At 30.6% G+C, this 13,326-nt stretch overlaps 2 protein-coding genes across 2 annotated transcripts in view; both read right to left on the bottom strand.

Annotated features, from left to right (window-relative positions):
- Positions 1-78: 78 nt before the first annotated feature.
- On the bottom strand, positions 79-6,335 carry LOC102674249 (PAX-interacting protein 1). Its single transcript, XM_006610490.2, has 8 exons — positions 6,063-6,335; positions 5,352-5,536; positions 2,707-5,147; positions 1,879-2,323; positions 1,150-1,334; positions 792-1,033; positions 430-699; positions 79-340 (listed from the first exon to the last, which is right to left on the bottom strand). The coding sequence occupies exons 1-8, from the start codon at positions 6,156-6,158 to the stop codon at positions 128-130; spliced, it is 4,077 nt and encodes a 1,358-aa protein (XP_006610553.1). The 5' UTR covers positions 6,159-6,335; the 3' UTR covers positions 79-127.
- A 4,322-nt stretch (positions 6,336-10,657) lies between these two features.
- The window catches only part of LOC102674556, a 51,700-nt gene continuing 49,031 nt past the window's right edge, over positions 10,658-13,326 (bottom strand). Inside the window, exons 10-11 of the mRNA XM_031508138.1 lie at positions 13,013-13,326; positions 10,658-11,619 (exon numbers count right to left, since the gene is read on the bottom strand). The exon at positions 13,013-13,326 is cut by the window's right edge and continues 26 nt beyond it. Of these exons, the coding sequence (XP_031363998.1) occupies positions 11,014-11,619; positions 13,013-13,326 (920 nt within the window). The 3' untranslated portion in view covers positions 10,658-11,013. The remainder of the gene's footprint in view (positions 11,620-13,012) is intronic.

Raw genomic sequence — 13,326 nt, 5'->3', positions numbered from 1 at the left:
AAAAAAAAAAAAAATAAAAAAACATAAACAAACAGGAATACGAAATTTGTTCACGTTTCCCTAATACATTTTTATACATTTTCTTTAATATTATCCTAAAAAATTAGGAAAAATAAATTGTGAAAAATCACTTACTTATATTTGCACGTAAAACATCGGTAAGAAGATGAAGATCGTTTTCATGAGTGACGATGATATAAGTTAATTTATTACTATTCATTTCTTGGATCTGTATCAAAGATCTTCGTGCTTTTTCCATCGTTCCACCTGCACTTTCAATTATTTCTGCGATAGCCGACGGAGATGGTATTACACTTGGTGTAACATAAAATATTTTACCCTATTCGACAAAGAAAATTATTAAAATATAAAAATTAATATTGTTCATCATGAATTTTTAATTTTTGCAAAATACTGACTTAATATTACCTTAAGTACTGTTCCCCTGTTAGGGCTTGCTAGAGCTTTTTCAATATTACAATTAAAATTTTTTTCAAATTCTGAATCCCCAAGAATATATCCATTTTCATCTAAAAATGTGTTCCTCGCAGAACAATCGAGTAACCACTGTAACGTGACAATATATTTACAACGTGATAAGCAACATAACAATTTTACAGTTCTTATTGGTGCTGACATCACAAGATGAGTCGCGTCTCGCCAACTAGCTGCCAATGCACCACCTAATTCTCGAATTCTCTGTTAAATGAATATCAACAATATTAATAAAATATACATACATTAATAAAATATTTGCGAATTATATAATATTAAATGCTTTTATATATTACCTTTGCATGTTTCCTAGGATTTATACCAGAGAATAATATTCTCGGTTGTTTATCCGGAGGTGGAGGATCGGGATTACTAACAACTATTGGTTCATCCAAGCCCAACAAATGTGGGTCTTTATTCAATAATGGACCATCTAATCGCGGCTTCTTATACTTTCTTATCGAATTTGGACCCTGACCAACCTGTTTTACTTTATCATACGATTCCTGAGTAATGTTTATTGGCATCTTCCATGCAGCTGAAAGAAATGCTATTTTAACGCCATCCAGAATATTAAATTTAAAGAAACTGATGGAATAAATATGTTATGATTTTCTTGTTGGAAAAAAATATAATTAATCAAATTCACGATACCCATTAAATGAGGCACTAGCGAATAATCCAATCTAAAAGGATTGCTCAAGCTGTATTGTTGATATTTCGGATTTTCAGTTTGATGAAGTGCGTTCATTTGGCCACATAATAAATCTGTCAACCATTGAGCATTCACTACTCCAGTTTGCCATTCTCGAGCTTTCTTATATTTTTGACCGTCAGGTCTGAAATGTTTTTTTTTTAAAACATTAAAAATTATTGATAGCGATTAATTGATCATCATGCATATTACAAAACAAAGTTTATTTATTTTACTTTTTTTTATTTTTAGAGAACAAAAGTAAAATTCAATATATATATATATAAAACATATATAAAAAAAATTTATAATATACATATATTTACTTATTATATATATTATTTATATATATTAATTTATTTAACGTTGTTTCCAGATAGATATTTTAAAGTATTAATTGAATAAATATATAAATGTTATTAATCGTTGCATCACATAAAAATATTATAGATTATAAATAATAAATGAAAAAGTAAAATCTATCTCTCCAATGAATATATTTTTTATAAATTTTTTTGCAATCTATATTATATATCTTGAAGAAACAAAATATAATATAAAATAAATATGATCTAGGCAAAATCCTGTTATTCTTGTCTGTTAAATTCATATCTTATCTATAAATATTTTAAGATACTAATTAATAATATAGAGTTAAAATTTAAAAATTGAGATCAATTAATTTATACCTTCTGCAAACGAGAAGAGTATTATGCCTGGTAAAATAATTGGTAACTTTAGCTCCCAATGCTTCTAGCATATACTTCACTTTCGCGCGCTCCTCTCCTTCAAATCCAGACAACGATACAATTTGTTTGGCGCATGGAAGTTCTGTCAAGCTGAATGGCGTTGGAAAATGCAACGCGTGCCAAGGCGGTAGTACCTGTTGTTTAGTGACAACATCCGATAGCCAATGGGCACTGACACAACGTTTCCCTTCGCGTAGCGCTTGCACCACTGTTGGATGTTTTTGGGTGATTGCAAGTACGTGCGTGGCTCGAGTGCAATATTGTGGTTCTACCTCTCCTCCGTGTCTCTCGATCACTTGTTTCCAAACAGAAACATCGTTTGGACGTTGGACGTCATATTCGACGATAACAAAGATACAACCTAGCAAAAATAGATCTGGTGGCACTGGAAACAAATAGCAATTGATTATTTTCAAAAGAAAGAGAAAGATGAAGAGAGATTGTTTATTTATTATATCCTTCTATTTCTGGCTTTGTTTCATTGCCATTGTAATGAATAAATGAAATGAATGAAAAAAAAAAATACATATATTTACGCTTGAAAGATTTTCAATATATGAGACTTTAAATTACTTGGTTATATAAGAAAATAGATTAAATATTTATTAGATATTTATATATAGAATTTGGAATACTAGATATATTAAATAATTATATTGCAAATTAAAATTTATTCAAAAATTCCTTCCAAGCAGAAATATAAATCATATAATAATGAATCATACAGTCTTAATCGAGATTTTTTTTTGAAAAACTGAAAGACCATACGTTTCAGATTTGGATTGTGACCATAGAACTGAGCTTTCGCTTGAGGCATCACCGGAGCGTATTGCATCTTTATCGGTGCGCCGGGCGGCGCTCCATTTGTGATGTTCCCAACGGTTCTCCGCTGGTATGCCGCTAGGAGTTGTGGATCCTGAGACGGCGGTGGCGGTGGTCTGTGTTGAGCGGTCATTAATCTGAGTTGACCAGCTGCACTACCTTCAGCAGCACTACCTTGCAATCTGTTCGTCAACATGTTCGCCAGGGCAGTTTTCGTTTTTGCATTAACGACCAATTGTTGGTCCGGTGGTATTTGAGCGTTATTCGATAACGAAGTCAAAGAAGGCTCCTGTTGTGCTCCTTGTTGTTGTTGTTGTTGTTGTTGTTGTTGCTGCTGTTGTAGATGCTGCAGTTGTTGCAGCCTTGCCATTTGTTGCTGCTTTTGCATGTGTAATTGTGCTATATGTTGAGGTGTCAAAGGTTGACCTTGCTGAAAGGTTTGACCAGGTTGACCAGCTTGTGGACCTTGCACATTTTGACCGGCTTGCACGATCACTTGATTAGAAGAATTAATCGGCGTTAAAGCAGGTGGTTGAACTCCTGAATGAACTGGTTTTTGACCAGGAGTTTGAGCAATTTGAGGTCCTATCATTTGAGGACGCGGTTGCTGAATCCACTGCAAACCACCAGGTTGAACTGGCTTTCCTGGACTTCTTATGACGGCAATGTGCGCACCTTGTTGAGCTTGACGATTTTGCATTTGCCTCTGTAATAGTAAATTTCTTTGTTTCTGGATTTTTTGAATAAATTGAGCTCTTTGTTGTGGATCCATTTGTTGTAACTGTTGATGAGTTTGAGCATCCAATTGAATTAATTGTCTTGGTGGTTGTGGTGGTTGTTGAGCCCATTGTCCACTTGGTCTTTGTGGACCAATTTGTTGTTGCTGTTGTCTTTGCAGTTGTAAGTGATATTGTTGCTGTTGCCATTGAGAATCTCTTTGAACAATAAAACCTTGTTGATTAGGACCCATTAATTGTTGATTTTGAGGTTGTTGCTGTAATTGACCATCCCTTATAACAAATTGTTGTGAACCTTGTGGTGCAGATTGTTGTAATTGTTGAGAAATTTGTTGAATTTTTTGTTGTTGTTGTTGTTGTTGCAAAAGTATAAGTTGTCGTTGTTCAGATGTAAGTTGTTGTGGCGGAGTTTGTTGTTGATTTAACTGATGCTGTGGTGTTCCAATTTGTTGTTGTTGAGTAGAAATTTGTTGCTGTTGTTGCTGCAAAACTATTTGTTGTTGTTGTTGAGGTGTCAATTGTACTTGTTGCTGTTGGACTAATTGTTGTTGAGAAGTAATTTGTTGCTGCTGTGATAAATGTTGTTGTTGATTCATTTGTTGTTGTGAAAGAATTTGATGCTGATTTAACTGTTTCTGTTGTTGGGTTAATAATTGCTGAGATGATGACATCTGATGTTGAGGTAGTTGAGAATTAATTTGCTGTTGTTGCTGTTGTGGCATCATTTGTGGTTGCGCAAGCGACTGCTGTTGTGTTCCTATTAATTGTTGTTGTTGAGATGTTAATTGTGGCGATTGTTGTTGATTCAATATTTGCTGTTGGGTATATTGTTGATGTGTAAGTTGTTGAGATAATTGTTGCTGTTGTTGATTTATTTGCTGCTGTTGTAATAATGTATGTTGCATATTCATTTGTTGTTGTTGCTGCTGTTGCTGTGGGGATAGTTCTGGTTGCTGTATTTGCGATGGTACAGATTTTATTTGAACAACATTATTTTGTTGAGAAGCTTGTGGTAACCAATTAGTTTGTGTAACATTTTGGTCAGAAACAGAAGATGCAATTGTGGAAGTATTAGATAAACTTGTAGCAGGAATTGGTCGTGAATGATGTTGTTGTGTATTAACATTACTTTGACCATTTGTTGTGTAAGATATTGTTGTTACAGTTACATTAGCTGTATTTATATTATGTGAAGTATTGGAAGATACTGGTGGACTTGGTTGATTCCAAGGCATGCGTTGTTTGAGTTGTTCCAACATAGCTTTAGTTCTATCTTGTTCTTCTTGAGTAGTATTGTTTTCAGTATCTTCATCCATAAAACCAGTAATCATGGCTGTAGAACTATTTGGATATATTAAAAGTCTTGGATGATATTCTACTTCACTTATAATAGCTCCTTTTTTACAACATTCTGTTATCCAATCTGGAGTTACAATTTGAATAGGATGTCTCATTGCAGTTTCATATTTTAGTCCAGCAGCCTTTCCAGTAATTAAATGAGTACAATATCGATCTAAACGTAATTGACATTTACCACCTTGAAGTGTAATCATTGCCCAAAGACTTTTACTATCTGCACGGCTTACTTGAGATATACATGCTCGAACATTTGAAAATAACTGTGTATCTTCAGGTGAAAAATAATGAGGCCTATAATAATATTATTGATAAGGAAATAAATCAATATTGAATGGATGAAGCAATTAAATTATAAATAAGAAAATAATTTTTCTTATTTAATCTTATTTTAAAAAATTATCATTAATTTTCTTAAAAACTAAAAAAGATACACTAATATTTTGATGAATTAATTTTTTAATATTTCATAGATTATAAAATTTTAAATTAGGATACGGCAGAAGTTTATTGCATTTGACAGAATATAAAATCCAGTTTTGTGTAACTGCTGGTATCTCATAGATATCCTTTGCAGCAGATATATCATTTTCCAACGCATCATAGCCTGCTATTAAATGTGTTACAAAATCACTAAAATAATTTGATCTTTCTGCACCTCCTTCTTGTAATAAATTTAAAATCTGAAATCAATTAAAAAAATATTTGTTCTTAAAACATTTTTTTGCTTTACTATTAAAACAACATATAATTGTAATTTATATCCTAAAAATTAAAACAAATATAAAAATACATAAAATAATGAAATCATTAATTATATTTTTTTTTATTTTCCTATTTTTTAAAATTATAAATTAATTTTAATCATTAAATTAAAATTGTTGATAAAAAATATATGTATTTCTTAATTACTGTGGAAAATATTAATAATAAAATTCATTTAATCTAATATAATAATTTATTTCATATTGAAAAAATTATACAATTTAATTTTTTTTAGAAATTTTTTCATCTTTATATTCAAGGAATGCAGTCTGTTAAATTTGACTCCATTTTATAACCTCTTTCGTATTAATTGCGATTAATTCAGAGTATTTGTGAATAGATTACTATTTTCAATAATTATAATATAATAATATCAATATCATGAAATTAATGACATTATGTTAAGGGTAAAGGAAAAACGCGGGAAACGATGAAATGACATACCTTAGGATCACCTTCGCCGCTGACGTAGTATTTAACATCGGCGAATAGAGCCCCGTCAAGTTTTAATTCTTCGAGACCGGCTCTAATGTCGCCCATCCTTTAAAAATTATAAATAAAATCACGTTTTCCACATCACAACAAAACAGTTCGTTTTCGGGAACGAGGTATAGCACACGTAATATTTGATAACAAAACTCAGTCGCGACGCTTTTGTTATTATTATGATTTCAAGGTTATGTAGCTACTTCGAAATCGAATGGTGTACGTTGCACTCGATATAAATCGAAAACTTCGAGTGCGCTCGATTTGAATATCGAAAATGTCAGTTGAAATTAATATGGAATTGTGTAATAAAATACATTTATCATTTTGTATTAAAAAATTTGAAAATAAATTAAAATATATATGAAAATATTATATTAAATATGATTTATACGAAGTATGATATAAAGTGTATAAAAGAGAAGTTTTTTTCGCTTTTTAATTATATTTTGTTTTTTTTTTGTAAATTACGATTTAAAATTTAACAGCATCGCTATGAGGTGAGTATCAATATACTTTAGAAATAAAATTTTAAATTAATGTATCGTATAATATTGATATAGATATTATTTTCAAATATCTTTAAATATATAGTGTTAATAAAAATTGTTGTGATAATATTATATCTGTTATTAATATATTTTGAACAATATAGCTGATTTAAATTTTTAAGCAAGGTAATATATATTATGTGTATATATGACATAAAAAAGAGTTTTGAAATAAGTATTGTATATACATAAAAAATATAACATAAAAAATTTAAATTGAATTCTTTTCAAATTACAATTCTTACATTGTCGAATAAAAAATATATATTCGATATTTAAAAAAATATTGTTAAATATTACTTAATATTATACTTATTGTTTAATATTATACTTATCTCAAAATAAATTATAATAATTATAACAATAAATTTATAACAATTATATAAGATATTAAAATGAAATTCTTTTTACTTTTTATCAAAGTAAATATAATAAATTATGTGCAATTTGTAAAATTATTATGATTATATATCAGGTTGCATAAAAATATACAAAGTTTGAAAACATTTGTTTATTTTATTGTATACTCTTTTCATTCGCGTAGTAGGTACATATCAGCATCTAAAATGCTTTTCGTAATAGTTCTCCAAGACTAGTTCTCTTTCCTTTTATGCATTCTTCGTTTTCTTCTCTTTCTCGCTCTCTCTCACTCACTTGCACTCGCTCCCTCTCTTTCTCTCCCTTCCTTTAACTTTTATTCTTTCGCTCTTTCTCTCTCTATCATGCACACTATAATATAATTCTCTCTTTCTATTTTTTCTATATATATGTATATCTCATCATTCGCGCTTTTTTCCCTCGCATTCATAGATAAATAAATTGTAGGCTAGTATGTATAAGTTTTCTTAATAGATTTCCTCTCCTTACTTAATTTAATAGTCATTTGTCACTTAACAGATTTATTTATCTTGTAAAGACTCTAGAAATATTGAGCTTGGTCTGGTCAGTATACGTCATATAATTCTCATTAACTTTTGTCGTTTTTTCTTTTTTTTTTAAATTAAATTATACATGTTCTATGTGTCCGTGTATACGTGTATATGTGTATGCGTGTATCATGCTTCGTCGAAATTGGTTATTTTTTTCAAATTCGTTACATCGTAGTATCGAATATCATTTCATTTTTTTCTTGATCATAATATATCGTATTTCTATAAATGATGAAAATAACCATGTGAATGGAGAAAAAACTGAAGTGAGGGAAAAATGAGCGGCAAAATTTAAATCCTTCATGAAATGAATAGATAAATCACATAACTCTCTATCTAAAAAAAATTTTGTAGATTTTTTAAATTAACTCGATATCGTGAAATTAAAATCGTCCACTTAAAATTATATGAATATGTACATATATATGTGTTTGTCTGTATATGTGTATATATAATAGATATATCTCTTCCGTAATAACAGATTTATAATTTATCTTATTAATCGTTATTTAACAAGTATCTCATGAAACGATACAAGAGGTATGTATTGCTCTGTAACAAAAAAAATAAAACATCTAAATCGTATTTCACGTAGAATTGGTAATAAGTATATATCGTAGTTCATAGTCGCTAAGGCAGACAATGAAAAGAGGATAATCGCATGGATCTAGTTTCGAACAATTTTTTCTTCTGCGTGAATTTGAATGGAACTATACCCGATATGATAATGTTTAATAAGTTATCGTCCATTTGGTATACACGATTACACATTTAGGTGCTTAACGTTTTATAATTCAAGATATTTCAAGTATAATATCCTCTCAGGCATCTGTGATTATTTACAATACCATTTATAATCAAAATTTGAATTTTAAATTTGTGATTTAGAATAAAAAAATGTTATTAAGATTTTTGGATATAAGAAAAATTTTAAATCCTATTTCTTAAAATAAAAGTAATTGAGAAAAGAAACATTAATAATTGAAAAAGACAATTTCTGATATTTGAAAAAAAATTATATACATTACATATATTATTAAATGCTAGGTTGGTGTATATGAAATTTTTTAAATAAATTTTATTTATTTTATCCAAATATTGATCAATTGTATCCTTTTGGATATATATAAGAATTATAGTTTTTTACAGTTTAAAATAATTTATGAATATCTTGTTCAGATTCAATATAATAATTTATAGTAAATTTCTTTTTCTTTCAATTCTGTCAATAGCATATTAAATTCCAATATTGTAGAAACATTTCATTCGTTCATGCACCAACCTAATATACTATCAATATATCAATATATCAAGTTTACAATGATTTACATATTTCTTGCAATTAAGAGGATACTTATACTTAGCCACTTATTGTGCTTATTTGATGATAAAATAAGTTAATGGATCGTTCGAGTCGAAATTGTAATCTATAATTTGCGCGTGGACAAGAGAAACTCACGTTTAGATCCAATAAATCATATCGTAATGATTTGAGGAAAGGGAGAGACAGATATTATCAACGCTTAGAAGTAATTAATGTAATTGCACTTTACATGCTGCCTTTGAATCCACGAGCAAATATTTTCATGTATAAACGAAATTCTATTTCGTTTTATACTTATTTTTCTCCTCGAATGTACATGTTATATGTATATATTTCAATTGCTGAAAGTTATAGATTTAAAAGTGACTAGAAAATAAATTTAATTAGCAAATTAGATAAAAATTAATATAAATTAATTTGTACCATACATTGTTTGCAACAATGAATCATTTTACTATTTTTGATGTTTAAATGATAAAAATTAATCAATTTTTCAAATTAAAATTACTCCTCACTTACAATTATTTTCGTTTCTATCGTAACATAACATTTTAAAATTCGTAATCCTTAATCAAGTCTTCGTAACAGATATGAGTATCTAAGTATACAATTTCAAACCGCTATAAACTTCAACTTTTGAAAAACGAAGTTGTATCTTTATTCGCTACAGACTATATCCGATTTTCATTTTATTCCTCGTAAAACTATTGTTCTTGTTTAAAACAATCAACTCTAACTCAACTAAAAACTCGTCTAACACAAAATTAAAATTTCGATAATTTCATAACTTGTTTGACATTGCCAAATAAAATGAAAATTTTATCTCAAAAGATAAGAGCATTACTATTCACATTCTTTGATCAAGATTCTAAATGAAATCAAAAGTACATCGATGTTTAACCCTTAAATGCATGATATTTTTATATTTTATAACAAAATTTCGAAATTCAAAATTCATACTTATGTTCTTAGAACAAAAATTCGTTAAAGAATAGTAATGAATAGAAAACAAATATACAGATAAATTACATATCATTAAATTATTTAGAAATTATACAAAGTATTGATATATTCGTAAAACGGATAATCAATTGAGATCAAACAAACACAAAAATTAGTATACTGAAATGTTTTTCTGTATTGAGACTTATTTTTCAAATTATAAATAGACTGTAGATTTTTACGCATTTAAATGCACGAAAAATCTATAGAATGCATATGATATGCAAAAATATTCAAAGTAAAGTACTTCAATTTTTATAATTATGTTCATAAATATTTTAATTTGCACAAATACCCACAGTCTAATTATAACAAATTTTAATTTAGATGAAGCGAATAGAATTATTTCTATATCCCTCTCGATTCATCTATATAATACATGTTGTTAACACGTTCGAGAGCAGCAATATGTGCGTCATGAGATGCATTTTCTATTCTATGACGATTTTGACAACTTTTCTAAAAAAAAAATAAAGAATTTCCCACATATTTCTTTCCATATACACGTTCAATATACGTGTTGTTTTGTCAATATTACATAAATTTCATTGCATTTTTGATCGTATTTTTCAAAAATCCTCTTCGATTTTTATACTCTCGAATGAATTAACTTAACAAATAAGTCTCAATAGACATTTTCGTATATACAAATTTTTCAAATCTTCTTATCTTGAAAAAAAAAATACTATCAAACATCTTGTATTTAAGAATTAAACGACATCCCAAATCTCTACTCACACTCTTCTCAAAAACTCTTCTCATCTCTCGTATATTACGTACACAGAGAGGGAGTTCGATCGCGATACGATTAAACGCACGCATAAATCCGACTGTTGTTACGCGTGTATTAACCTCATCTCGCGAGGATCTCATATTAGATTGGCCCACAGAATCTCTTGGCGAATCATAAGAAAATACAAGGAACGAATCCCTCACATCATCGTCTCCCTACAACTGGTCATGCTGTCTAACTGTAGGTAAGGGCAATCGTTCTCGCATAGGGCTGCGTTTCGAGCAGCGGTGGCAGGCCTGCTGTTGCACCAGCCCTCCGTGTGCAACGTGCTCGTGAGGTAACACAGTACGTCTAGGATCTCGTTAATGCGCTAGGAGCCCGGGTTCGCGTCCTCGCTACTCCTCCGCCTCGCCTCCAACTCTTGCGCCAACATCGCCACCTCCCAGTTGTTGCGCCCTTGCCTCCTCACTTCCGCCTCCTCGTCGTCGTCCCCGTCGTTCTCGCTGTCCCTCGCCGCTCTGTCCTCCAACTCGTCGTCCTCGGATCTGCTGCTCTCGCTGTTCGACTCGAAGTCGATCGCCACGTCGTCCTTCCACAGCGGTTGAGGAACGATCGAGCTGGGCAGCTCTTGGAGCTCCAACGTCTCCTCCTCCGAGTGCTCCTCCCACGATCTCCTGTTCTGGGAACTGGACTCGGTGGACGGCGAGGAACGCTTGTAGCGTTGGGGTTGGGTGGTCAGAACGGTGTCCACGGAACCGTCCCTCATGAAAGGATGGTCCTCGCGGTCGTCGTCCAGGTCCTCCTCCAACGAGGCGTCGTGCTCCGTGCTGTCGCCTACGGACTCGTCCGCGTTCCGCGACTCCCTTTGCTCCAGCTCTAATATCCTTGCCTGGAGCTGGGATATTATCTCGTCCCGCTTGCGAATCTCTAGCTCCAACGAGGTGAACTGCCGTTCGAACTTGGTCTGGATATCCTCCTGGAAGTAGGATTGTTATATTGGAGGATTTGTAGGATTTAATTTTGATATATCGTGAGATTCTTGGTTTTTTTTTTTCTTTTCATCTTTTCGTTTGAACTTGTAATTGGCACTAATTTGATATCGATTTAAAAATTCTTCTCAATTTCTTTTTTTTTTTTGATTTGTTCATCAAATTGTGAAAAAAAATTTTATATTTTTTATTTATATTTAATACACTTCCATGGTTTCTATCGATATATTTTAGATATGTGAGCATTTTCCTTAAAATTTTTTCTCTCTAGAATTTTTTCCCTAGGATTCTTGAGTATTTGCGAGATCATTTCCAACAGTATTTCCCCCAGATTCTTTTTCCTTAGAAGAATTTTTCTCTTGAATTCACTTCTGTACACAAGTATAGTTAATAAAACGAATCAAAATTAAAAAAAAATAATTAAAAATAATCCTAGAATAAATTAGGAAAATAATTATAATGTAAACTGTTAAATATAACAAATTCTAAATAGAAATTTATGCGATTCGACATGATTCATGTGATACAAATATCATTTAATTGTTCGACGTAACAGAGTGTTTGCAGAATCAACGGAGTTTTATCGTTGTTTGAACAGAATATAGTAACAAGTAAACGTATTAGTGACTTGGAACAAGAAGTAGCAAATAAGACGAAATATAAGTGGTCGAAGTGCAAAGTTCTTGCGAACATGATGCATGAGAACTTTGCAGTATCGAAGTCGGTAACTTCGAAGCTAATTTTCACAGAGAAATTACGAAGTTAAGAAATCTTATCGTTTTAAAAAATACTTTACCAAGCGTATTTTTAAGATTATATCTTAAATACTTTGAAATCTTGAAAATCTGAAAGATTTTAAAAAAATTATCGTCTTAGATTTATTGATCTGATTAATTAAACATAGAGTTTTAAAGAAAAATATTCAGTTTTTTTAATATTTAGATAGGAGGATGCGATTATGAATATTTAAGTAGTGGTAAAAATGGTAAAAATTAATTTTTATAGATATATTATTTATACCTTTTTTAAAATATGATAAATAAAAATTTGGTATATTTATTATAAACATCAATTTCATTTATCAATAATATGATTTAACTAAAATATATTTTTTCCCTTTTAATCTTATACAGAATGTTAATAATTCATGAATCACTTTCAGAGAATCAATTATAAAAAAATTACTAAAAATACAAAAATTTCGAGATTTATTTATAACTCTCAAATAACATATAATAAATTCCTTACAACATTCTAAACCTAAATATATAAAATATCATATCGTATCCACGATAATAATATAATTTCCTTACTATACAGGATATAAATAAAACATATATACATATATAAAAAGAAGAAAAATAGATAAAGAAAACTCACCAGACGACCCTTAACGATCTCTTTGATACCAGACACCAACTCCCCCAGGTATTCCTCTTCTCGTGGCCGAGATACCATTTGCAGGATACCTCCGCTGCCCAAAGGACGGAAACTGAGTTTATTGGGCGGTGGCAGTGAGGCCTGCTCTTGGGTGTCGGACAAATGAGACCCAATCGGATAATTAACCGGTATCTGCTCGGACGGTGGGCTCTGCAGCGTGTACTTGTTAAACGTGACGCTCTTCGAGAGTTTCGAGTGGCGTGCCGCGTAACCCTCTATGGTCGGTGCCCTCATCAATTTCCTCAATTCGGCGG

This window comes from Apis dorsata, unplaced genomic scaffold (genome assembly GCF_000469605.1).
Source record: "Apis dorsata unplaced genomic scaffold, Apis dorsata 1.3 scaffold_74, whole genome shotgun sequence".
In the NCBI taxonomy this organism is placed as follows: Eukaryota; Metazoa; Arthropoda; class Insecta; order Hymenoptera; family Apidae; genus Apis; species Apis dorsata.
Note: the sequence above shows the minus strand (reverse complement) of the source record. Positions and strands in the feature narration are given on the sequence as shown.

What these genes read in the sequence shown, in the direction of transcription:
- LOC102674249 (XM_006610490.2), bottom strand. Translation starts at nt 6,158, where the DNA reads ATGGGCGACATTAGAGCCGGTCTCGAAGAATTAAAACTTGACGGGGCT. An exon ending in ATCCTAGGAAACATGCAAAG is followed by an intron (nt 700 to 791) that starts GTAATATATAAA and finishes TTCATTTAACAG; the next exon opens with AGAATTCGAGAATTAGGTGG. An exon ending in ACAGGGGAACAGTACTTAAG is followed by an intron (nt 341 to 429) that starts GTAATATTAAGT and finishes TTTGTCGAATAG; the next exon opens with GGTAAAATATTTTATGTTAC.